This window comes from Amia ocellicauda, chromosome 2, assembly GCF_036373705.1.
Source record: "Amia ocellicauda isolate fAmiCal2 chromosome 2, fAmiCal2.hap1, whole genome shotgun sequence".
Lineage (NCBI taxonomy): Eukaryota > Metazoa > Chordata > Actinopteri > Amiiformes > Amiidae > Amia > Amia ocellicauda.
This window is the reverse complement of record NC_089851.1, coordinates 36,503,411-36,531,332: the sequence shown is the minus strand read 5'-3', so window position 1 is coordinate 36,531,332 and position 27,922 is coordinate 36,503,411. Positions and strand designations below refer to the sequence as shown.

The 27,922-nt window shown below is 36.7% G+C and overlaps 1 protein-coding gene across 1 annotated transcript in view; it reads left to right on the top strand.

Moving 5' to 3' along the window:
- The window catches only part of malrd1 (MAM and LDL receptor class A domain containing 1), a 152,237-nt gene that overhangs the window by 86,602 nt on the left and 37,713 nt on the right, over positions 1-27,922 (top strand). Inside the window, exons 29-31 of the mRNA XM_066723387.1 lie at positions 15,031-15,211; positions 18,326-18,454; positions 18,977-19,141. Of these exons, the coding sequence (XP_066579484.1) occupies positions 15,031-15,211; positions 18,326-18,454; positions 18,977-19,141 (475 nt within the window). The remainder of the gene's footprint in view (positions 1-15,030; positions 15,212-18,325; positions 18,455-18,976; positions 19,142-27,922) is intronic.

Sequence of the window (27,922 nt, the reverse complement as noted above, 5' to 3'; positions counted from 1 at the left end):
ACATTAGTCACGGACGACACATGGCCTGTTGGATTTCGTTACTTTCTGGTGCTCTGATTGACCAGCTATCCCTTAGATTGGATGTTACTATGTCCAGTTTGGCAGAAGCAGTAGCAAATCTTGAAGTGGATGTCTGCAATATCAACTGGAACCACAAAGCACTACTGCTGCACCTTATATTTTAACTTGGACATCATACACACTAGTTTTAAAAAGTTTTAGAAAACCTCAATTTTTCCAGTTTTTATTGAAATGTAAGCAGTTTAATGTCTCTATGTACTCTGGAATTAAAGCATAGAACAAATAAACAATTGGAGATAAAAAAATCATGGAATTGTTTTAACAAAATGTAGCCTCTTGACAAACCCCTCTGGTACCCTTAAAAGGCACCAAATCTGTGTGCTTCTCTTTAATCCCATGTGTGTTCTTCACTGTTGTGTTGTTTGCCAAGTGTTTGTTTGCAATGTGTGTTTCACATTCTATAATGGGGGGTGGGGGGTACTTGGTCTGAGTAGGAATACAGAATCTCAGAAAATATTGACAATTATGACATATTCTGGAACCAGACCATCTACTGATCAAAACAAGAACATCCACGTTTTGGTAGAAGCAACACACACCCGTATAGAGCTCAAAATGTCAAGATGGAAAACTCTATTTACAGTGTACTAATACACAACGATTTTACATAATCGGATCTGAACTTCTCTGTGTTTGATAGAACATCAAATAATATATACCCCCCCCCGAATAACGGCGGGCGACTCGGAAACTGTAAATCGGATGTGTTTGGGTATGAAACGTGCTGGTAGCCAAGAGAATTCGCTTTAAATGATGTGCGCATTGTAGGAATACAGTGTAACTTCTATGCACAGGAGCTGCGTGTAACACTGCCAGATAATGCTTAAGAGGGTGTAGTAACATAGTATATAACTCTGAAATGTACAATATTTTTCAGTTTTTGGTAACCTAAACTTTTTTTTTAACCTCTGGCAGTTTATCACTTACCTTTGTACCATTTAATGTTATTCACTGGACTTGAACTGCTTAAATTAAAATAAAAAAAGGAAAAATGGGGGTGTTCTAAAAGTTTTGACCGGTATTGTATATTTTCTCTGTAAAGTGCTCTGTGGCAGTTCCTTTGCAAAGGGATATATAATGATGAGAACTATAATATGAAATCTAATAAATACAGTGATATTAAATAAAGATCAGTTAAGATCGAAAGATTAAAGCTTTTGCACGTGAATAATGAGTGAGAATACATGAAGTGACACAATGAAGGGAGTAAAACCTTTTTCTCAATGCCCTTCTAACTACAAGCTAGACGTCGCCATATCACTATGTTCTTGTGACACCAATGTAGAGAAGCGTGCTGCAGGCAGATTTATAGAACCTCTTTGTGAATTCTTTGCATGACAGTTTCTCTAAGTGACCAAATAGAGAACCACTTCAACCATATGGTCTGGAAGTTACATTCACTCAAAATACTGGCTAAGTCCAGAACCATATAATTGGGTGGGTTTTGGGGTACCCAGTACAGGTACCCAGAGTTGGGCTTGTAATGGATACCCCTGAGGTAGTATTGCTCTGCTTGCACCATGCAAAATCAGTACTTTTAATGACCATATACCACTGGTTTGGCATGAAAACTGTCTTCAGTTGTCTCCTAGTTTTGGACATCACAGACAATGTTACAGGTAAATGCTTATGCAAAGTAGATTATAATTCTATGTATTACTGAGATAATCGACAGAGAGATCGGTCCTTAGAAAAAAAGAAAGGAAGAGACGAGGCTTTCTTAAATAACAGTTATTTTACTGACCTTTGATTGCCAGCGGCAATGCAACTAAATTCATATCCACTACATTCAAGGTGATAGATACAAATGAGAGAACATGATTGTATATGAAAACCTGAATCTGTCACTTGCACAGATGATTGCCTTTGAAACCTGTATTCGTCGTTTGAAGGAAAAAAAATGTACTCAGTTATATATTTGTTTGCTTATTTATTATAAGAAATGACATAACACTGGCAAACCATTTTTGCGTCCTGACTACCGTACCATCAGTCATGTGTTTTTCTATGGACAATTAAGTGTGATCAACACAGGGTTATGAATTGGGACGCGATTTAGTACTGCATTATGTGATTCGAATATTACCGATTTGCAGATAAGGTGTCGTAAACAGAGGCATGAGTTAAGTACAGCCTTCTTATATTGAAAAAATATCTTATCTGACCTTCAATTGAAATAACAGTAGACACAGCCAAACAAAAGCTTTACATTTATATTTATTTAGCACAGACATTTTTATACCTGTCAAAAATTAAAACAATAACAAGTTAGTTGTACATTTACTTTGGGATTATTATGATTTATTTTTCCCACAGATGTATTTTGAGTTACAGTCTGTGTAATTCACTTGCCCTTCTACATTTTTTTCTTAATAAAACAAACCAAGATATGCTTTATTTGAATGTGAGCTGACAGTATAATAGCAGCCAGCATTCTAATAAAATAAAGCACTATGAATATAAATTGGATTTCATCTTAACAGTACATGCAGTGTAGTAGTACACCGGCACGATTTCTCAGGAATATATATATATATATTTTAATGATTTTTCCCCTTTCAGTTCTACTGTCAGTTTTTCATTTTTTTGTATAGGTATATTTACATTTATTTAATAATTTATTATTTTGCCAGGGTATGTTTTTTTTCCATTATTCTATAAGGAACCATGCTATCTCTGAAATGATCTCAAATGTGGCTTGATTGAAACTGAATTGAGATAGTCATATCTCAGTTAAATATCATGCTCAGGTTCACACATGGAGAATCACATGATAAATTGGCTCCCATGTATAATAGATCATTCACAGAGATGGAGAAAAGCTCTTGGCAATAAAAATACAAAACTTTATTTTTCTTTTGCCTTCCGAACAGAAACCTGTCTTGCTGGGATAAACCAAGAATGTCTTTGAAGAGTCTAATATGAACCAGAAAAACTATTAGAAAGTTAAATTATATATTCTGTACATGTGTACATGTGACATGCACGAAGTATTAAGACCTACTATTTTTTTTATGAAACAGTATATTATATAACATTTTTAATAATACAGTTGCCTTGGATGATTGCCTTTCTGATAATTATATTGGTGTACTTGGTGTATGGTTTTGTGTATTAATTGCCTCATGTCTAATGTTATATAAAGAATGGGTAGAAGAGATTTTATGTTTTTTACATGAATTGCATAATATCCAAAGACTTTACGTTTAGATCTTGACATTTCAGTAGTTTTTAAATGTGGGTCTCTTTCAGAACTGCAGTCTATTTGTTGTAACAAGAAAAAAGTGTTTGCACAACCTGCTCAGATTGTGTAGTTTGTTCCAGTCCACGATACCTCTTCATGTAAATAAGTACATCCTGTTTTCAGTCCAAAATTACCTGTTTAACTTGTGTTTACATGAAAATCAATATTCCAGATGATTCCAAGAAATATTACCAGAGCAGAATAACTTCCCATGATTTATACTGCATGTTTTTCACTACATAACCAGGCATTTTACTGGTTAAGGTCTTGTGGCTGCGTATTTGTAAACAAAAACAATAAGGATGTTGTACCACATAAATCACAAATCAATGACATATAACCCACCACCAGGACACACAAAATAAATTGTGACCTGTACCACCATAGTAGATTCAGACTTTACTCTGCATGTGCATTCATTTTCAATACGGCATTCACCAGGAAAACAGACACCAAATACGGTTACACATTTAAAATGAAAATAAAAAAAGTAAGAAAACATAACACAACACATTCAGAAAAGAAACTAATCCGCAAAAGAAAAACAAATCACCCACTATGGCAATTCTGCATAAGGTTCTTGCAAGTGTCAGCATTTAATATAATCTGTCCAGTCCTTTGTTGTGTCTTAAGTTCTGTGTATGTCTTTACCTCAGCTATCTTGTGTGTAGCCCCCTCTATTTTTGTATTGTCCTCAAAATTAATATTTTTCTAAATCTATAGTTAGTTGATTTAACTCAGGAAGAGCAGTAGGGCCTACAACGGATACCCATAGTGCTCCACTGACTACCTCATCCCAGTGTGGTTTCTCCCTTTATTTGATGCATATTAACAAATAATCAGTGCATGTGCATACATGAACTTGGATTCCTGCAATTTTCACCTTTTTTAAATTAAAAGTCAGCTGAATCATAGCTATAGCTTGTTCAGTTAAATCTAAGGAATCAGATAAATGTGATATTTTGTTTTCCAAGGCCACACTGACTAGCCCTAAAATATTGCAACCATATAGATTGAAAAAGTAGGCATGATTGCTCTTCACATGTGCCTGGGAAAACAAATGCAGAAGGGCACATCTTCAGTAATCTATACAGCGTTAAAAAGGACGGATGCAAAAGGAATAAACAGCCATCAAAAATGAAAAAATAACATCTTCAGACACAATAATAATGTTATCTAATGCATTTATAATGAGCCAAGAAAAAGTGTTTATAGTGCTTACAAGTGCTAGTGCAAACTTGTCAGTTGCCACCTATGACCATTAATAATGCTGTGCTTGGACAAACAAATCCCTACTGTCAGCCTTAAATACTTGCAAACAATCATTCTGTAAATTACTATTTTAGTGACAGACGGGTGTTTACATCACTAAATCATGCAGAAACAAGATTATAAGAAGTAGTAAACAAAACAAAACAAAAAGTAGATCTAGTACATATGCACTCTGACAATAACATTTCATTCACTGCACAGCGGCAACCAGCCATCAGACTTGTCCAATTATGAGTTGTTTAAAAAGGTCTGGATGGAGCACACTACTTATACTTATTACTTATCCTCTTCGCTCCAAGAGGAGCATAAGGTCGAAACAAGAAACTTCCATGCTTTTCTGTCTTTTGCCTTTTGATGCAGCGCAGCATGCTAGCAAATACGGAGATCAGGCAATCAGCGCGCATGTGTCAAGATGATCGAGGCTTAATGCAAAACGCACAAAATTTTCTCTCAGATCGTGATTAGCATTAGTCTTTGATTACTCTACCTAAACTAACATTGGGTAGCCCGTGATCAGAGCTAATTTGGGTCTGGGAAACCAGCCCTCAGTCTCGCAGTGTGCAAAACTTTTAAATTACATTGTTTCCATATTGCAATTTTAAGTCCTAATTCTATGCAGGGATTCATTATAGCATGAAACAAATAAATGTATTAAATATATACACTACCAGTCAAAAACACCCCCATTTTTCCAGTTTTTATTGAAATGTAAGCAGTTTGAGTCCAGTGAATAACCTGCAATGGTACAAAGGTAAGCGGTAACCAGCCAGATGTTAAAAAATAAAACTGAAAAATAATGTACATTTCAGAGTTATAAAAAAATGCATTTTTCAGGGAACAAGTAAAGGGTTAACAACTTACAGCTGTTCTGTGTCTATGGAAGTAAATTAAACCTTGCAAGGTGATGCTAACAATTCCTACAGGTGTCCCAACTTGTGTTGAGTACTCACAAACCCTCTGTCTGTATAAAAACAGTGTTGGAACAGACTGTGTTACTACACCCTTTTAAGCATTATTGGGACAGAATTGTACTGCAGGAAGTAGTATACTGCTATCATAATGACGAGAAAAAGGCAATTAACAAAGGTAGACAGACAGACCATTATAACCCTTAAAAGTATAGGTCTTTCCTTTAGAGAAATAAAGAAAGCCAAGGTGTCAGTGAGTACAGTTTCCTACACCAGAGGTTCTCAAACTGGGGTCCGCAGCAAAAAAAATTTTTTTTTTTTAAATGCTGTCACTCCCCACCCAAACAACCCCCCCTGGCTCTTGTAAGTTTTTACCTTCAGCACCCCTCCCCCCGTAAGTTTTTACCATCAGCAACTTTCCAAACAATTTTTGATTTCATTGTAGAAAGAATGCCACGAGTGTGTTCAGCTGTTATATCTGCAAAAGGTGGCTACTTTGATAAGTCAAAAATGTAGATTAAAATTTTGTGAAACAAAACGATTCCATGATTTATTTTTTATCTCCAATTGTTTATTTGCTCTATGCATTAATTACAGAGTACATTGAGACATCAAACTGCGTATTTCAATAAAAGTTTCAACTGGAAAAATGGGGGTGTTGTAAAACCAGTGTATATTTTTTAAACATTATCATTAAATTATTAATAGCTTTTTCTTTCAAATAATGGAGCAGCCACTAACTGGCCAGAGTGGAGCAGATCGACATTTTTGCTGCTGCAAATCCCTGGTGAGGATAGTCATTTCTTGACTTAGTACAGGGGGAGCTTAAAATGTGAATCTGTAGCTCAAATCAGATTTTCTGAATCTTTGTCAGTTTTTTCCAATTTGTTTGTGTCCTGGGCTAAAATGGACCCCTCATCTGTTTGAGGTTTGATGTACTACTGCATGTGAGCAGAATGGTCTCCAGCTATAAACACTGAGGGACAAGAGCATAGGGCGCTCCTTCTGACCCGCTTCCACAGAAGTACACAATGTTGCTGATGCTGACCGCTGTGTCCAAGCAGTCTGAACTGAGATTTGGGTGAGTTGATGGTGACATTGAGCTTGAAATGAGAACTCCTATTTACCTATAGTTCTCCCTTGTGTTTGGTAGTGATCTGAAACCTGTGACCAGGGATTTATTTGCAGTCTAGTGCTCAGTAGATAGCTGTTTGCATGCTGTGTTTTGTGTGGCCAGATTATGGCTGTATCCAGCAGTCATTTGCCAAGTCAGGCCAATTTTTTTCTTCAATTCCAAACACATTATTGGTAGGTAAAACTTTTTTTTAGTAATCTAAATCCATGTTTCTCAACTGGTGGGACCGGCCTGAATGTGGGTCGCGAGCTGGTGTGGAACGGGTAGCAGACGTGTGCTTTGGCACCGTCAAAAAGTCCAACTTTTATTTTTATTTTCATAACTTCCAATGGTGCGCTGTTATTTTGAAAGGTGCGTAGGCTCACAGCCCTGACCTGTGAACACATTCTAGAACGTGTCAATCAAAACTGCAGAGCCATCTTCAGGATGATCACAGCAAAGAACACAACACACACTAAGCAGTGACACACAGTTAAAAGTCCACTTAAAAAACACATGTAACTAGGCTAACGTTGTCACAGCAGTTCACCGAGTTAAGGTAGCGCTCCTCAGTCAACATGGCCTTGAAACATAAATACGACAGAAATTATATTAAATATGGGTTTTCGTACTTTGAAGACAGATGAGATGGACAGAAACCTCAGTGTGTTTTGTGTAGTGAAACATTGGCTAACAAAAGCATGAAGCCATCAAAGCTAAAGCGCCATTTAGACACAAAACAGAGAAACCAGTTGAGTATTTTCAATGAAAACTCCAGGAGCTAACTAAGGGCATCACAAAAGTGCCATGTTCAAAGCAAGAGCAGGCTCCGTGCATCTTACCATGTAGCTCACCATATTGTAAAATGAAAGAAAGCCCACACTATTGCAGAAGACTTTATCTTACCTGCCGCCATTGACATGGCCAGAGAGGTGCTGGATCAATCTGCTGCAGATAAATTGAAGATGCTTCCACTATCCAATGATACCATATGCAGGAGGATTCAAGAAATGTCCGAAGACATAAAACAACAGACCACCGCTCGCATCAACGCAAACCAATACTATTTGTTACAATTGGATGAATCCACAGATGTTGTGAACCATGTCATTTTACTGGTTTATGTGAGGCATGTTTGGGAAGGAGACTTTCAGGAGCAGTACAGGTGCTGTATCATGCAGAGGTGCACTGGTTTTCCAAAGGCAAAGTCCTCTCAGAAATCGCAGCCTTCCTCTCGCAATGCAACTCGCCTCTTGCCGATCTGGTTAATGATGATATGTTGCTCGCACAAGCTGCCTATCTCGCGCATGTGTTTGAGCTGCTGAACACATTAAACGTGTCTATGCAAGGGAAGGGACACAATATTTTTGCACAGACTGAAAAAAATCAAGTCTTTCAAAAAGAAAATGGCATTGTGGACAAGTCATGTTTCCAAAGAGAGATTTGATATGTTCCCCAATACTTGTCATGAGGTTACACACCTGGACAGCACATTTAGAAATGCACTGAAGAAAACTATAACGGCGCACCTCACAAAACTGCAGCAACGTTTCAACGACTACTTCCCAGAGCAGCACAGGGATGACAAATGGATACGTGATCCCTTTGGAATCGAAATGGAAAGCGTCATGTGGCCAAGCAGTGAAGAGAGAGCTAGTAGAGTTCTCATGTGATCGGATGCTGAAAAATACATTTACTGAGATAAGCCTCTAAGCAGTGCATTACAACTTGTTTAGCATGTGAACAGCAGCATAATTAAGCTCAGCAGACTCCTATTGATATATATTTTTCAAAGAAACTTGGTAAGAAAGCATATGCCTAAGCATGTCCAGCCTGTAATTTAAGATAGGCCTATTCTCAGTACATTTGATATATCTGGGTTTATATTAAACAATTCCAATCTTCTGACCTTTTTTGTAACATACTGTAAACTACTTATTGTTAATAGTTGAAAAGAATAAGTGTTTTGGTTGTTTAATATTCCAGAAAAAAGAGAAAATGTTGAACCTCCAGATTTAAGAGTTTCTCGATTTGTAAAAGGTGTTTTTACCCTTGTGGTTACAAATACTTTTACTCAAGTTGAGGTACATTTTAGAAAGTATTCTAGGAATGTTTTCTGCACAAAGTGCAAGTATAGGAAACTTTTGGCCTGATTTAAGGAATAAGGAATTAGTGTAATGATACAGAGGGTTTGCACTTAAAAGTACTGAAGTGACATTTAATTTGTACTTTATCTTTAAGACTGAAACAGGATTGATTGTTTGTATCTTAAGCCTGTAGATTAAATATTCAAATTATTTTCAAGAATACAGAATAGGATTCTTCCATCTAGCTTGGTTGAAACTACATTCAGAAAGCAAATTAGTATTTCATTGAAAGAATAGCTGTAATGAAGATGCCAAAAAACACATTTAAAATGTAGTGAATTAAAGGGATATTTGTATTGAATAAGAGTTTAATAAATAATTGGTGCCGGCAGTCCTGCTGAAGCCAGGGGACACTCATGTTGGGAGTGCCGGAGAATGAAAGGCATACACAAACATTGCTTCAGCATGCACCTTTACAAAATGTAAGATCCACGCCAGGTGCATTCTCTAGCTTAGACATACATCTAATTATATCTGTCTGATCAAGGTGAGCATGGCTGAAAATCAGCTAAATATCAGTGGTGTTTGTCAAATCCCATTATATCGCAGCAGATATCATATCAGAGTTGCCTGCCAAGATGGCGATGTTGTGAATGCAGGAGCTCTATAGCAGCCATCTGACCCACATACATGTCAGACAGTTTTGGATTTATTGTGATATTAATGTTAATTATGTTTATGGTAATAATAAGCTGTAGTTTTTGTAGTTAACTTACACTTACATGTTACAAAGGAGTGTAATGGGGCGGGGGGTTAAAACTATGTATACAGCAATGTTGTAAAAAAATCATAACTATAGGCTAAACATTTTATTTCATAATCAAATAATGTTATAATATCAGTGTCAATTTAGTTGATAATGAATAAGTTAGGCAGAAAACAAATCTGAGCCATTTTAGTGAAAAACTACTCTTAAAAATGTATGTCCTGCCCCCCACGTTCCTCTCCCTCTGCGTTCAGAAAGTGCTTTTAGAAGCTCTCACTCATGATTATGGACATATCACATCCCAGTCTTTTATTAGATCATACTGTAATGTTGTGGCATTGGATTATTTCATGGCTGCCAGTTCTGTGAGATGGCTCCGATTTATAAGCAGTTTTGGATCCCATAAGGGAGGACACTAATAAAGGCTGTTGCTAAAGGCAGTGTTGTGTTTTTCACTCTTAGTCAAGTTAGGTCTCTCTTAACTGCTATTTTGCTGTTGTTGTATCATGAATACACACTACCTTAAATAATTCCAGTAAAGGTCATTCAATATGTCTGTACATTTCATTGGAAGACTAAACACCTGTGAAAAACCAGAGTGTAGATCTACAGCACATGTTCTTTATGTCTAAGAATAGACCCAGGTAAGTAGGCCAGTCCTTTATTTAGAAATAGCTGTACTGCCTCTAGAGTATCCATTTGGATTGAGGTATTTAAGTGAGAGAAAGAAGAAGAATGTGGAAAATGTAAGTCATGTGTTCTAGTGTTACTGGTAGAGTGGTACCTCAACACCATTTCAACAATTATGACATTTTGCATATGAAATGTTTATTTTTTGGAAACTGCTTATGCACCTTATTTCAAGGGTTTGTTTTCTTTTTGCCATTTTTTAAACTCCATTTGACTCAATGTTTAAACACCCTTTCCTTTTAGTGGTGAAATCAATTTGAGCACTCCATCACAAATGTTAACAAAATTATTTCATTGTGGACGCACTCTGATTTGTCCAGGAGACAAAATGATAAAAATGCATGTAAGTTCAAACATTCATTGGGGCAGAGCAAACAGAAATGTAATCATTGTGTGACTGACAATACCCTCACGAGCAAAGATGTTCCACACCTTAAACGAATGACAGACAGTGAAATTGTCCTTATCTCCTAGCAGAGCAAAATCTAGACATGCATTTTCACTTCTTTTGTGGGTAAAGTTCAGAATATAATGAAAGTTGTTAGCATTCTTTATTTGTAATTCCTAATGCACTTTCTTCAGCTCTGCAGGCTACAATATATTAAACCAGTAATTCAGTATTAATTGTTTAGCTGCATGTATCACCAGAGAACAGACTAGGTTGCCAATGGTTGAAAATGTCATCAGACTTTAATTAAAGGTGTGCTCAAATCTAAAACTTCATTTTTAATTTTTATTTTATTGTGCTATGAAGGGCAACATTATTGCTTCCTCTTGCAAATAAATAATTATCCATCAGAGAACATTAGAGAGGACTTCTGTAGGGATACTGAGTAAAAAAATGTATCATTTTAAAAACAGATTCTGTTACCTTGACCTTGAGAGGAGCAGATTAAATCATTGACTGCTCAGTCATAATGGTCAGGTATAATCCAGGGTTTTTTAAATTATAATCCAATGCTAAAATGAAAAAACATGGATTAAGTAAACATATAATCCTTACACAAGACAAAAACAATACTATTTTCACTGTTTTGCATGGTATTACAATGACTGACAAATGGGCAAAGCCAATATACATCATAAAAGCTCAAAGAGACTGCATGACTGCAAGCTGGCTAAAACCCTGATTGACAGAATTAATTTGCATTATAGATAGTTTGTTTTCAATACAACATTATATATTGTATGTACTTCACTGTATGTCCTTGCATATGTCAAATAACTTTCTCATACTGTAAGTGATATAGGAGGGCATTGAAATTGTATCATTTTTTAGTTAGAGAACAATTACTTTGTTCAAAAGAAAAACACAAGTTAACGAAACCAAAGGATATTCGATATAATGCACACACAAGAGAACTGTAATTTCAATAGGGCATTGTTAGGAATATGATATAGCTTATTTTGGAGGTGCTGAAAAGAAATGTCTGTCAATATACAAATTATTTTGTAAAGGTGATAAGACACATGCCCGAAACTCCGAATGGAAACTTCATCTAATGTTCACAACTGTATTTCATTGCAATTTTGTAAGAGGTTATTACAGTTTGCAAGTATTAATACCTCACATTAAAGATTTGTGCCCCAGTATAAAAACAAAAACATGATTTCAGAGACCTGTGTTGCTGCCAAGTGCTTGACGGAAACAGCATAGGAAAAGCAAATATGTGTATTATTTCGACTCATGCAGCTGTGAGAATTTTCTTGAGGCGTTTTTTATTTATTTATTTGCTATTATAGCATTGCAAATAGAAATCTGATGAAAAACAACTGTGGTTTCTTGCAAAGATCTCACAGTAGGATATGTGAAAAATTGGAAATGAAACAACAGGACAGGATTGAAGGTACTCGCCTTAAATATCTATGCATGTATTTTCATAGCAAAATGGGATGAGAATGTGACAGCTGCCAAGAATTTGGACTTTAATGTTCAAAAGCACTGAAGTTTTGTGTGTGCGTGTGTGTGTGTGTTTATGCAAAGACACTGATAACAAGCATCTGCAACTGACTGTTTGTTTAATGAGAGCCAGAGCTGTTTTCTGCAAGTTAACTGCACTGTTACAGAAAAACAATAAGATCCAGCATGATGTCTCTGCATTTGCAGCCTTTCCATACAGCACTGCAATCCACACAAACAGGAGAACTTGCTATTAATAGATATACCTATTAGTCATTAATTACAAGTCTTTGGCTTGGAGAGAGGACTATAATTTATTCCATCTCAAAATGAAATCACTTTGCCAATACATGGAACAAAATATTGTAGGCGTTTTCTAATACATTCATTTATATATATATCCTGCTACTATAAAATTGTCTTGTAATGGAAGACTAATGTTTTACCAGATTGATCGAATTCAGTGAAGAACAAGGTACACTGAAAAATGGATCTGTATTCTGACTTACAGAACAGGGATATAATGGCGATTTGTGTGTAGTCCTCTAAGTGAAAAACATCATTACATTCTATGTCATGCCAACTTTTTATGATAATGTACGGTCATTTAAGCAAACCTTTGAATTAGTCCCAGAAATAGGGATTGTACCATTTCTACACATGTCCTCTCTTGCTCTTCACCCTCTGGATAGGCCAATGGATGCTTTATCTACATCGCTAGCAAAGGAAGACTTGATAGCTTTTCACTGGCAATGCTCGTTTTGACTGGAAATGTGGCAGCCCCTTGCCCTTTCCGCATAACAAGCCCTCCAACTAGGTGTCCTTTGGATGAGATCTTTGCAGGCATGGTTCAATGTATTGCGGTTACACCTTTAGCACACCTGTCCAGTTTTCTGGAAGGTGCCCTGATGGTGGCAGAGCCCGTCACACCTCGGGGTGGGCCTCAGGCCAATATACCGCAGAGATGTCTTGAACACGGAGCGACTGGTAGTACACTTGACCAGAGGCATGGCTTCCTCCTGAGATCATTTTCAGGGAGCCCCTTTTTCTGAGGCTTTACAGACTTGATGTCACATGACTGGCCTCTTGTATCAGCGCTCCTGTGCTTGCTTGGTCTCCAGTTGATCTCAAGCCCTGCGGCTGCCCTTGCTCCTGGTTATGTCTTTCTGTTTAATAGCGTCTCAGGGCCTTGCATAGCTCCCTGCTTTATGACAGCCCTTGCTCCTGCTCCTGATGATATCCTATTCTACATATTAAAGATGTTCTTGAGCCTAAAATATGTATCCATAATGTGAAATCGAAATGAACGAGTACGATTATCAAATGTACAATTTTAAACTAACTACTAAATCAATCTTTAATAAAAAAAAATCATATCTATATACCATTTATTGCATCTTGAACTACTATTGAAATTTATTTGTCTGTGATCACAAAAATTAAATGTGTCTAAACCCACATAACACACAAACATATCCATGCCACGCAGTGCTACCCCTCTGAGCTTGGAGTTACATGTATGGTTTTGGGATCTTCTTTACAAAACATAAACCACTTGATTATTTTTTATTAATTAAGAAACAACATCCAATGTGTTTTATATTGTGATGTTACATTATACTCTGTATATATTGTTTTAGGATTTTTAACACCGGATGTGCGAAGTACCACAAAACAGATGTTAGGGGGAAGGCTAAAGATCTATGCATTGTAAGAGTGGAACAGCCATCTTTGTCGGGGGGGAAAAGTTTTGATACGTTAGGCTTTATACTTTTATTGTAATCAACTTTAAGCTTTATTTGATTAACTAAAAAAACAGCCTGTTACAATTAAGTTTAATATTTGTAATTCAGAATCTTGTATTTTTGTGGGGGATATGATCAATTTGGTAAAGTAATTCAATTAATGTTGAATTTTAAGAAGTGTTTTAAAAAATGAAATGTACATTTTAAAATAGTAGTAATAATGATACTTTTTTCACTACAGTTTGTTTAATGTTAAAAACACTGATACATCCAGTACCCTAGTTGTAGTGAAAGACATTTAATACCCAATATGTGTATGATTTTTTTTTATTTTTCTGACTGTGCCCCTGCTCCTGATTGTTTGGTTCCCAGCTGAGCTTGGGCCTGCAACGGCCTCTGCTCCTGAAGTAATTGTTTATTGAGTCGAGTCCCAGGGCCTTGTGGAGGCTCCCTGCTTCTGAATATGTTTCTGCCCAGAGGTGACCTCATATCCATGTACGCTATGGGCCTCAGGTGCAGCCTAAATGGGCTCTGTCCGCATGTAACATGTATGCAAACCTAATGTTACATTCCCTGTGACAGTACAGTACTGACATATGCATGAAAAAAAGGATTCCAAGGCCATGTATGCACATACTTTTCAGCTGTACTCACAATATTTGCTTCCTTCAAATGTTAAGGAAAATTAATAATTTGCGCTGTTGCATGTATTCCTTTCCTGACCACTGCTTTTTGTAGTGCCAAACAAGCTGTTCATGTTAAATAAGTTAGTGGTCACTTTGTATGTATTATTTAATTTCTAATTGAAAAGAACATCAAAAACCTGCCCGAATCTGACGCTCGAGACTGGAGTTCCCCATCCCCACTATATTGGCTATAATGTCATAGTGCCCTGAAATGACAAACCTGCATGTATGGTTATAGCAGTTTATTTTCTTTTCATTGATGTTTTGATACTTTAATTAACTCACATCAATGATTAATTCATTTCAAAGCAAGAAGTATTTAGCCTCAGTTGGCTGTCTGCAATAACTATTATGGATGTTGTTGTGTGAGAGAGCCTGATATTAGACTTGATCTCTAAAGGATAACGATTTAGAATTGCATTGCAACTAAATATGCATCAAATTATTAATCGTCTTTGTGCCTTCTTTGTACGGAAAGGCTTCCAATGAAGTATCTGTGATAAAACATTCACCTGACTAGAAAGTGCTTTATTTCAGACAGACAAGGGCCTAACAGAGGTCTGGAACAAGACTGGGAACCAGGGGGCTGATTGGAACAGAGCCGACGTTGCCCTGAGGAAGCTGAGGAGTTTTGAACTGATCTTCGAAGGCGTTCGGGTAAAGGACAGCAGCGGAGGAGCTGCTGTTGATGACCTGGAGTTCACCAACTGTGCACCTGGTGGGTCAATCAGTGAATGAAGCAATCAGTCAGTGGCTATTGTTATGTTACTCTTGGGGGATTCATACATTCATTTGTGAGTAAACAACAACAACAATAAGAATAATTAATGTCCATGCATTAGCTGTAAAACTGAGTGAAAATGACATTTTAAACCAGGCATTCCAATTAGCACCAACCTGATTTCATAGTGATGTTTTTTCCTCAGTGGAAGGACTCCAGTAATACTAGAGCAACAGCTTTGTTAATGCTGGATGGTCCGTTACCGTGACGCCTGTGCTCCAAACTTTAGAGGGATGCAATTTATTTCAACATAAGATTATATTAATATCCCGTCAGGCTCCACCATTTGCAGTCCATCAGTGGCTTTTGAAAGCCAGTCGCTGCCCCAGGGGGTCATGAACAGTCGCTCAATAGGATGAACGGGGCACCAGATGTGATGAAGAATGTTACATTATAGAGGCATAGAGGGGGATATTATACACATGATACTGAGAGGTTTTGAAGATGGATAGCACCTACACTGCTATTTGTAGTGCCTTGTAAATGAAATAACCCATTTTAATGTTGGATGTTTCTTAACGTCAATAGGCTGGTTTCTACCAATTATTGAAATATGCTAATGACACGGCTGTAGTTAATTGTCCACACTTGCGGTCCCTCTGGGATGATGGGATGCATTTTCTTTCAAGAATAGTGAAATATTTCTCCTGTGTTCTCCAAGGACAGTTGGCTTCAGTCAACACTTTCTTTTTTCATAGTATTACTGCTATATAATGAGGGCTTGGATAGAAGCTCAGATAGAAGCCCATCCCAAGGGGGAATAATTAGTGTGAAACCACATGGTTCTCAAACAGCGGTACAAATGAAAACTGGTCAGAGATGTGATTAACAGTAGGTAAAAGCATATGGGATTTTCTTTCCATCTTCTGCGTTTCATATCTCATATCACTGGAGTAAATTAAACTTTAGCCATAAAGCCATGTGTATTGATTTCTTTATCTATATTTTGAAAAAAGTCTGTTTTAACATGAGAGAGATGAATAGAAAAACAGGCCCATGATATTTGTGCTCTAAACTGTCTTTACATCCAGCACATCCACAGAATACATATGTGGTCTTTCCATACTGAACTGTCTGCAGTTTTTAAATGATGCTTGAGCACTCTTTTACCAGTGGTTTAGATTCATATGGATGGACAAACAAGCTTGCATAGAGACATAATAGTGTTTTAAGTAATGCTTCATGGTTAAGGTGTCATTTATTGACTGTTTAAAATAAGGGTATCCATACAGCAATACAAACTTTTGCATTACAATTTTAGCTTGTTAATGGTAATTACAAACAGGTGGTATAGAAGCAATTCCTTACAATTTTCACCCCACTTCAAGCACAATGAGACTCATGTGTACTAACCATAGATAGTTAATTACTTAAATCTCCAGATTAAAGCGCCAAGGAAGCTGCATTGATACATTTTGTTATATCAAGCAAGTGCAACATCTATTTTTTCAAAAAACTGAGCATTAATACATTGTTTTATAGGGCACAGTCTTGGTTATAAAGGTATGCTGTAGCTTGGTGCATCAACAAATCCCAAGATATAAAGAATATGAATAAAGGATGAAAGCCCTGGTTAAACATGCTGTGTGATTTCTGGGTGAGTCAATGAAAAGACATTGACCAGAGATATGAAGTGTTAATTTAGACTAAACTGAAATTAATAAAATTCTCTATCACCTTTTTAATTGAGTATTTTTGTGTAAAAATAGAGGGGGAATGAGCATTACAAGATATCTGCTGAATATAATTATTTGTAATCTTCTACTAAATCTGTGGATAAACATTATGGAGTATTTATGTCCTGCTTTCAAAATAATACACAGCAAATCAGTATTAAAGAGCATAATGAAAGGGCATCTTTGAACATTCATTAACTACAGGTGCACTGCTGTAATAAAACATTGAATGTAATTTCCTGGCCAATGAATTTATAAGCCTTGAATCCTGTAGAAACCACTGTTGCGTAAGTACTTTACCCTTGAAATGACTTGAAGTCTTAAAGCTTTGTTCTACTTTTTTAGGAGCCAAACCTGCTAAATGCATATGGCTTTTAATGGGATTTTTTTTCCTTTTGTTTAAAAACAGCTGAATAATTACCTTGTTACTCTTAATCCCAAAGGTTTTTTTGTTTGTTTGTTTGTTTGTTTGATTTGTTTTTGTGTGTGTTGCAGAAAATGATTATGGTATTTTGCATTTTTAATGTGGTAAAACAACACAAACCATAATGAAAACGCTCCAGCTCTTCGATTTAAATCTGCTTCTACTGTTAAGTTTACTGTTCAGTACATTTCTGGTCTTTCTTTCTAAAGTCTGTGGGGAAATAATGATTCACCTAATTTATTTTAGGAAGTGCGAGTCAACAGGAGGTCCCTCTGTGTTCCCTTTTTGTGTGAAGCCATGTTAATCTTGCATGTTAATTGACCAGTTTTCTTTTAAAACAGAACCATTGTCAGGGCAGGGGTTGCCTGAATATACAACTTGCATTTAAATACCTCATGCAAGCTCTTAAGTCCTCATTTGTACAGCAGTACATTTCCAGGGTGACAAGACATGTTTCATATTCATTCCAGCCTTAAAGTCTTGTTAGATTCCCTCAAGAGGCCACGAATCATAATGTTTTTACATTTTCCTTCGTTTTTTTATATTTTGTCTTTAATTTTAATTGGGTTCATATCAGGTGAAGGGCAATCATTTAAATGTTCAAACGAGTGCGTTAGGGCTAGCTTGGATAATTAGAGACCTCTCCATAGAAGATTCGGATGAATTTTTAAGAAGTAAAACAGAGCTGATGGCATTGCTATACCTACATCTTACACTTTTGTGTTGATAATACTTCAAGGTCCCAGAGGAAGGCAGTCTACATAAACCAAAGCTTGAATATTTTATCGGATGTCAATCAATATGGATCTAAACATTGAGAGGTGAAGGGAGGGTCAGGATTTAAGTGACCAAAGAATCTGTGTGAATTTGTTTTATTGTTTTTAGAACCTTGAATCCTTCACAACCTTATTTAATGAATGCATATTGATTCAATCTGTTGTTCTGTTCCAGACGGAAAGCTGCCAGGGTCATGCCCGGTGGTCACAGATTTTGTGTGTAGAAATCATAAGTGTATTGAGTCCCACCTTGTATGCGACTATAAACCAGACTGTGAGGATGAATCGGATGAACAGGACTGCAGTAAGTATCGTTAAAAGTAATGTTATAATTCAGTTTTTTTCAGTCGAACAGCCATAACAACTTTGTTTGCATTTGTGCCAGTAATACTCAAATAAATGAATAAATATTGAGCAGCCCTGCAGGTGACATGGTTACAAATGGTTCATCTCTACATATGGTGTATCAGTTTTCAAAGCATAATAATTCATTTGAAAAGTTTATTAAATTGGGAAAACAAAATGGTCAGCAGGTGTTCTGCATACCTCGGAGAATATTTTCATACATTTCAGGTACACAAATGCAAAACTAAAATCAATTATTAAAATGTGTTTTCAACAAAATATGTCTAGTTACATTAATGTAATAGTTTTGAACCTCCACTCAAGTATCCTCTTTACTTTGTTACTATGCACTATTTTCAAGGGCTAAACAATGTATTATTAATGCCCTATGCAGTTCTTACATCTGTTTAAACTCGTGCAATTATAAAACTAAAGCGTGAGGTCGTGACTAATCACCTGTTTGCCTTGTTCACTTTTTCAGATGCCATTCTGGGTTTCCCCGGGGCCTGTAATTTCAATATGGCCAACACAATCTCCTGGGAGAAAGCCTGTCAACTAACACAAAATAACAATGATGATTTTGACTGGAAAATAGGGATCAAAACAGACACTCCGGGAACAGGACCTCCTGCTGACCACAGCCCAGGTACACAACACATCTCATCTGAACTGCTGTCTTTTCCTGTTTTGCTAATAGTGGTGGAATAGTATGACTGAAACACTTGTAACCTTATCCAGCATCAGGGGAAATTGGGAAAATATGACTAATCATACATGGCAACCTTAAAAATACATAAATATTATTACTGACTGAAGAGTTGCAGAAATCCAGAGACAGATGTACCTCCAATCAAAAGGTTTTTATTACAAGCAGCTGCATGGAAGAGGTTCAAGAGACAATCTCGAGAACAGTCTTAGAGAAGTTACAAACTACAGGCAGTTTTATGCAGACCGACCAGACAGGAGAGAAAGATAACAGGCCCACATGATGAGTGGAAGTTCGGGTTCTGCCTGACAACTGCTCAAGAAGACCCATATATAGTCAAACCTGGGAGAATTAAGGCATACGTAATGTTTAATATAAGGGGGGTTTGTATGATGTATCAAGCCCAAATTGCTGCTGAAAACTGGTTCTTATCAGACCCTGTTCTTCTAGGTATCAGGGTTGCACTATAGCACAGTACCGTAGCATAGTGAGACAGTGAGACAGTGACCTCGTTTACACAGACACCCAGGGAAAGAAATGCAGTTATTCACTGACATTACTATAGTACTTACTTCAGTTCTTATGTTTGTTTTCATAGCCATCATGCATTAATTCAGTTTTAATGGTCAGTTTTGAATGATTCATAAACCTGGACACAAGTCTTTGAAAACTATCCTTGTTACATATCTAGCCAGAACAGTTATTGGGATTCTACACACTGCTTTAAATGGAACTTGTTTTCTTCTTGTATGTTTTTATTTGTAACTTTAGATTTGATTATTATTATATTATTTGCTTTTATTATGTATTTTTATTAACACTAGAACCAGCTGTTATTCTGTTATTCCTAGTTCCAGGAATATATGTCCATTACATTTTCCTATAATTACACGTTACATGTGTATATTAAATTTGAAATTCATCATTTCATCACTGATGGATATATATATTACAGTCTACCTTAATCCCCCAAACTGGTCAAAGTAACCAATATGTTACATGCTTTTCTGTTTTGTTATTTATATTATTAATCAGCACACCAGCATACTTAAACATTGCCTATAGAAAGTCTACACCCCCTTGAACTTATTTCATATTTTGTTGTGGCAGTGCCTCAATTTCATGCATTTACATGAAGATGTTTTTCACTTTTCTACACCCCATACTACACACTTGCCCCATGCACACTGAATTGCTGGCAAATTGCAGGCAATATTTGCCTGCTTTTTCCTGTTGCACCCCCATTCACACTGGCTTTGAATGCCGGCAAATTGCAGGATGTACCCTCTCGCACAGAAAACAGAGTGCTGGAATTACCGCTGTAGCCTTGGAAATGAGACACTATAGAAGCCTGTGGATTCGAGAGAGGAGACACAGACCGATATCCTAGACGTGTTTGTAAAAGTTCAATAATTTCCCCATTTTGCCAGTTTCCTTCCATTGTCTTTACTGGGCTATTGGTTCCAAACAGGGTGCCAGTTCGGACAGGACTCACTGCCAAGAACAAATAGTCAAGATGGAAAACCAAATGATACGTGAATCTAGGGAGTGTTTCGTGCTATGACCAGGTCATCAGGCTGTATGTTTGTGTGTTTTTGCGGTGTGGTCACTGGACCCAGTGACCCCAGTATGAGACTCTCGGCTCTGAGTTCATGGTCACGTAATAAGAGGCATTGTGTTGGTTTTGACACACTGCAGCAAAGCAAATCAACAAAAATAAATGAGAAAAAAGCATGACATTACATTGTGTGTATATCTACTGTATATCTAACACAAGTCTGGGTATGCAGATCTGCGATTGCTCAAAACAACTTATTTTTAGTTTTACATTACATTTACATTACTACTAAATAACTCGAAACAAACTACCGTCAGTGTACACTGTAATGCAGTATAACATGTTTGCCTGTATAGAAATATTATATTTTGCATGATTTATTGGTTTATAGCTTCTGATTTCTTTTTTGTGAGACAATAGGTAGCATCACATATGTCACCAAGCTCTTGGGTCATCAATAACACTAATGTTGCTGCGACTACATTATTTTCAACCTCCGCCATTTTTAACGACCTGGTCCATTTTTCACTACGGTCACAAGTTCTTGTTCAAAGGAGACTTAACCTTGTTGTGTTGTGTTTGCAAAAATGGGCCCCTACCTATTGGTTACGTTAGTTAGCTGATGCACTGCGTCCACAACGCAAGGATGTGACGCGTCATTTGCCGGCATTCTTTTACCTGCTCCATTCACACAGACCCATTGCCGGGCAATTAGGCTAGCACCCTTGCCAGAAAATTGCTGGTATCGAAATACCAGCAATAACACATTCACACAGACCTTGCCGGCAACAAAAAGCTGGCAATTGTATCAGTGTGAATTGGTTAAGAGAGCGTTTTACTGTGGGGAAAAAAATATTTATTAAAAATAGGTATACGTGAATTCATGGTGCTTCTAATTAGTATAATGTATGAATGCGTATTGGTATTTGAATAAAAAAAAGTTATATACATATGTTTTACATATCTTTTATTATCATTATATTAAAAAAAAATGTTTTTCCAGCACACATTTTAAATCAATTTCTCTGCATTCATGTTTTACCATCTGATTAACAGTTTTTTTTATATTGGCATACTCCTTGTGGCATTATGTGAGTTCTTAGAGTTCTTCCCAGAGTGTAATCTGATATGCTGATTAACAGTGAAAAGTTTTATTAGCACTATAATTTCTTATTGCTGTTAAAGCAGATTTTGCATTTAAAATTTTGACCTCTAGTTAGTGCATCAGACCCCGTGCACAAAGAAGTGTCATCAGTGTCTCAAAGTCTAATAAAACAATAACCAATTTTGTCTGTGAAAGCATACAAATTACCTTTAAAAGGGATGTGAATATTTAAAATGAACTGCCTTGTGAAGATTTCTAAAACTGAGTGATGTCTAGGAGAACAGACACATACAATTGAATTGGATTCTCTGCAGGAATGTGACCCTCTAGTAAATCTGTTTGTTTTGGCCAATTGGTGCTGTAGAAGTACAGTGATTCAATGCTGTATAGGATGCCCTGTATTTATAATTCTAAAATGTAATTGTACTTTTTTAATGTATTTTATCACTTATCGCATTTTTTTGTGTGTTCATTAAAAAAAAAGTGTACATGATCATTGGTACACGAATCATGAAATGGCAAACTGGTCTGATGCTTTTGAATTACAGATCACAAAATGTAAATGTAGCCTACATAACATAGTAAGTTAGAATAAATGCAACATACAATGTACAGCAATACAGTTCAGTTAATGTGCAGACTTACATCCATTATGCATTCAGTGGGTAGATCAGACTGAATTATCAATATTACATATAGTGTTTATTATAATGTATAATGTGACTTTAACATATTAATGAAGAAGAGCTGTACTCTGGGGTATGTACAGGAGCCATGATTGTGTGATGAGATATACTGTTATGTATAAAAAGTTACTAAAATTCACAGATACCTAACTTATATACTCCTACTAACACATACGTACATATACACCAATCATTTTAGTGACTGTGCTAGTTCCCCTTTAAGACAAAAAGCTTTTCTTCTATATTAGGTTTGTAAATTACAATTGGTAGAAGTTGTCTTAAATTATTCTGCAGTTAGGGAGCGATGTCTGGCAAGAACAAAGGAATCTGACTACAACAAAGTGAACTCTGTAATCCTGCGAGGGTCTTTGTTACTTGACAATGAGTTAGATTGTTTCCCCGCTTACCTGCCAGAATCTAATCACATGACCTACTGGTTAAAAGGAAGACAAGCTTGTCTACAAAGAGGTGATATAAACTGCTTTAAGCTGGAAGTGTATACCCAGAGACCCCTGCCGTACACTTTCCTGTGACCATTCCACTGCTTCCTTCTTTAAAGCCTGCAGTTTAAGTTCAAACCTGAGACTCCAGTGCTGTCTGTGTGTTGATCTCTTTTCATGTTAACATTGTCAGTGTTACAGATCTGAAGAGGTAGTGTCCAATTCACACTATGGCTTCTCTTGCTGTAATGCAGATGTTCCCAGTGTATCAGAAAAACGTTTTGTGCTTCGCTCTTGTCTGCCAGGATACTATTTCAGATTTGGTCAATCAGCCATGGCCAAACTGCATTAGTTGCCTTCAAAGTGATATACAAAAGTGTTAATGTTAGTGTTTTATTATACTAGGTTGTGTTAAATACCAAGGGTCTGCTGCTAAATCCCACTATTTCACAAATGTGTAAAATGAACACTGGTTTATTTATGAGCAAATAGCTTATATTTACACTGATAAATCAATGCCTGTAAAGGGATGCCAGTGTTGCCATCAGACTATCATAAAAATTCAGTCTCTTGACAGAAGATTGAGCATCCCAATCAAAATGAATACATAGCCCAACCCCCGTTAAAGAGTACTTTAAAGACATTAACGTAGGACAATATACAGATACACTACAAAAGTAAAACAGATTGTGCAATAAATCTATGTAATCATTATATAATAATAATAATAATAATAATAATAATAATAATAATAATAATAATAATAATAATAATAATGAAACATAATTCAGCTTAAAAGCAAAAGTAATCATTTAAATTAGGATTGTGTTGTTGGGTTTCTTACTAACAATTACAAATGAATGAAGGCATCTTAATACATATTTTGAAAAGTGTGACTGAATATACTGTACTCAGAGATGCATTGTGTAGTACATGTATGTATTGATATGCTGCAGAAGATCAGGACAAAAATTGAGCTTTGAGAGGAGAAGAGGTTTTTGGGAGAGGAAATTAGAACATTCTTTTATTTATTAGAAAAACAAACCGAGCGTTTTAGCCTGTGGCTAGCAGAACAAAGGTACATCTTAACAACTGCTAGTACTGCAGATCTGTAACTAAATTATAACCTGAATTTATGTGTTTTTTTACTCTATAGTAGCAATGTGCTATAAACATAAATATGTTTTTTAATAGTAATATTCCATAAATACAATAAATGATATGATGAGCTCTGTACTGAATATATTGTATGGATTTTTTTTTTAAATCTATAATTTTCTTTAGTCATTCTTTTATTTTTTTTTACCAAGCTTTTAATGAGAAATGCATTTGATTTCAATATCTCTGTGCAATATTTCAATAATCCAAAGTGGTATGCTTAATTTCAACTGCAACTTTAGCCTGCACTGAACTGCAGCACTTGGTAGAAGTAATTGAAATTCATTAGTGTCTTTCTCCGGGAAGATTGCCTTTCTTTTTGGAAAGGACTCTATTGAATTAATCCTGGTTTCAACTTTTTAGTCTGGGATTTTCTAGGGCTATATTTAGTATTAGCTCTTTCACCAAAGGAATCCTAAAATGTATTTTTATTACACTGAAAACTAACCAATTTCTACTCCTCTTCACATGAGAATATCAAAGATTAGACTGTGAAAGGAAATTAATGCATCAGTACCTTCTGTAGATCTGTTTGTTTGCAGTGTCTTAGCTGGGGCTGCAGCTCTGATAATTAATCAGACAATGGCACCAGCTATAGAAATCTGAAACAGAGATATTCACTGTAGAATATAACACATTTTAGTCTATTTTAATGTTTCCTTGAAAATTAACTCTGTTGCCAGGATGAGCTGTTGCCAGAGCCAGACAGACAATTTTACACCCACCAATTTTGTTCTCTGTGTATTTATTTTTTAAGTTACCGTCACATTCATTATTATATAAAAATGGGGTTTGTAATACACTCACCTAAAGGATTATTAGGAACACCATACTAATACTGTGTTTGACCCCCTTTCGCCTTCAGAACTGCCTTAATTCTACGTGGCATTGATTCAACAAGGTGCTGAAAGCATTCTTTAGAAATGTTGGCCCATATTGATAGGATAGCATCTTGCAGTTGATGGAGATTTGTGGGATGCACATCCAGGGCACGAAGCTCCCGTTCCACCACATCCCAAAGATGCTCTATTGAGTTGAGATCTGGTGACTGTGGGGGCCAGTTTAGTACAGTGAACTCATTGTCATGTTCAAGAAACCAATTTGAAATGATTCGACCTTTGTGACATGGTGCATTATCCTGCTGGAAGTAGCCATCAGAGGATGGGTACATGGTGGTCATAAAGGGATGGACATGGTCAGAAACAATGCTCAGGTAGGCCGTGGCATTTAAACGATGCCCAATTGGCACTAACGGGCCTAAAGTGTGCCAAGAAAACATCCCCCACACCATTACACCACCACCACCAGCCTGCACAGTGGTAACAAGGCATGATGGATCCATGTTCTCATTCTGTTTACGCCAAATTCTGACTCTACCATCTGAATGTCTCAACAGAAATCGAGACTCATCAGACCAGGCAAAATGTCTTCAACTGTCCAATTTTGGTGAGCTTGTGCAAATTGTAGCCTCTTTTTCCTATTTGTAGTGGAGATGAGTGGTAACCGGTGGGGTCTTCTGCTGTTGTAGCCGATCCACCTCAAGGTTGTACGTGTTGTGGCTTCACAAATGCTTTGCTGCATACCTCGGTTGTAACGAGTGGTTAATTCAGTCAAAGTTGCTCTTCTATCAGCTTGAATCAGTCGGCACATTCTCCTCTGACCTCTAGCATCAACAAGGCATTTTCGCCCACAGGACTGCCGCATACTGGATGTTTTTCCCTTTTCACACCATTCTTTGTAAACCCTAGAAATGGTTGTGCGTGAAAATCCCAGTAACTGAGCAGATTGTGAAATACTCAGACCGGCCCGTCTGGCACCAACAACCATGCCACGGTCAAAATTGCTTAAATCACCTTTCTTTCCCATTCAAACATTCAGTTTGGAGTTCAAGGGGATTGTCTTGACCAGGACCACACCCCTAAATGCATTGAAGCAACTGCCATGTGATTGGTTGGTTAGATAATTGCATTAATGAGAAATTGAACAGGTGTTCCTAATAATCCTTTAGGTGAGTGTATTTTGACTGCCATTCCATAGAAGTCAATGAAGGATGTGAATACTTTTGACTTTATTGACTCGTGATAATACATACAGTACTGTGCAAAAGTTTTAGGCAGGTGTGAAAATATGCTGTAAGGTAAGACTGCTTTCAAAAATAGACATGTTAATAGATTATATTTATCAATTAACAAAATGCAAAGTGAGTGAACTGAAGAAAAATCTACATCAAATCCATATTTGGTGTGACCACCCTTTGCCTTCAGCATCAATTCTTCTAGGTTCACTTGCACAAAGTCAGGGATTTTGTAGGCATATAGTCAGGTGTATGATTAAACAATTATACCAAACAGGTGCTAATGATCATCAATTCAATATGTAGGTTGAAACACAATCATTAACTGAAACAGAAACAGCCGTGTAGGAGGAATAAAACTGGGTGAGGAACAGCCAAACTCAGCTAACAAGGTGAGGCTGCTGAAGACAGTTTACTGTCAAAAGTCATACACCATGGCAAGACTGAGCACAGCAACAAGACACAAGGTAGTTATACTGCATCAGCAAGGTCTCTCCCAGGCAGACATTTCAAGGCAGACAGGGGTTTCCAGATGTGCTGTCCAAGCTCTTTTGAAGAAGCACAAAGAAACGGGCAACGTTGAGGACCGTCGACGCAGTGGTCGGCCAAGGAAACTTACTGCAGCAGATGAAAGACACATCATGCTTACTTCCCTTCGCAATTCCAGATTGTGACTACTCTGTGTAAAGAAGTGTCTCCTGTTTTCCGTCTTGAATGCCTTGAAGCCCAATTTTCATTTGTGTCCCCGGGTGCGTGTGTCCCAGTTGATCTGGAAAAGCTCCTCTGGTTTGATGTGGTTGATGCCTTTCATGATTTTGAAGACTTTCATGATTTTGAAGACCATTCTGCAACGACCCCAAACATACAGCGACAGTCATTAAGAACTATCTTCAGTGTAAAGAAGTACAAGGAGTCCTGGAAGTGATGGTATGGCCCCCACAGAGCCCTGATCTCAACATCATTGAGTCTGTCTGGGATTACATGAAGAGAGAGAAGCAACTGAGGCTGCCTAAATCCACAGAAGAGCTGTGGTTAGTTCTCCAAGATGTTTGGGCCAACCTACCTGCCGAGTTCCTTCAAAAACTGTGTGCAAGTGAACCTAGAAGAATTGATGTTGTTTTGAAGGCAAAGGGTGGTCACACCAAATATTGATTTGATGTAGATTTTCCTTCAGTTCACTCACTTTGCGTTTAGTTAATTGATAAATATAATCTATTAACATGTCTATTTTTTTAAGCATTCTTACTTTACAGCATTTTTTCACACCTGCCTAAAACTTTTGCTCAGTACTGTAAATATAATGGTATAAAATTACTTTTGTATTTGAGCTCTAGTGGTGTAGGTTCCTCTCATATATATATATATATATATATATATATATATATATATATATATATATATATATATATTTTTTTTTTAATTCTGGTTGTGTGTGCCTGGTTATATGTAGTTTAACAGTCCTATATTTCGTGTTTTTTTTTTTATTTGTTAACCCCTTGTGGCAAATTGCATTATACACCTTAAGTGAACTTTCCCTTTCGATGTCCCCAGTTCTATGAGTTTTGGGGTATTGTACAAAGTACTTCAACACATTGAGGTCAGTACACTAGTTAAGGGGAAAGCTATTACATTGAAGACTTAAGTTATTCAGTACTTAATGGGTACCTGTAGTCAAAATGAACAAAGCGCTACAATTGTAA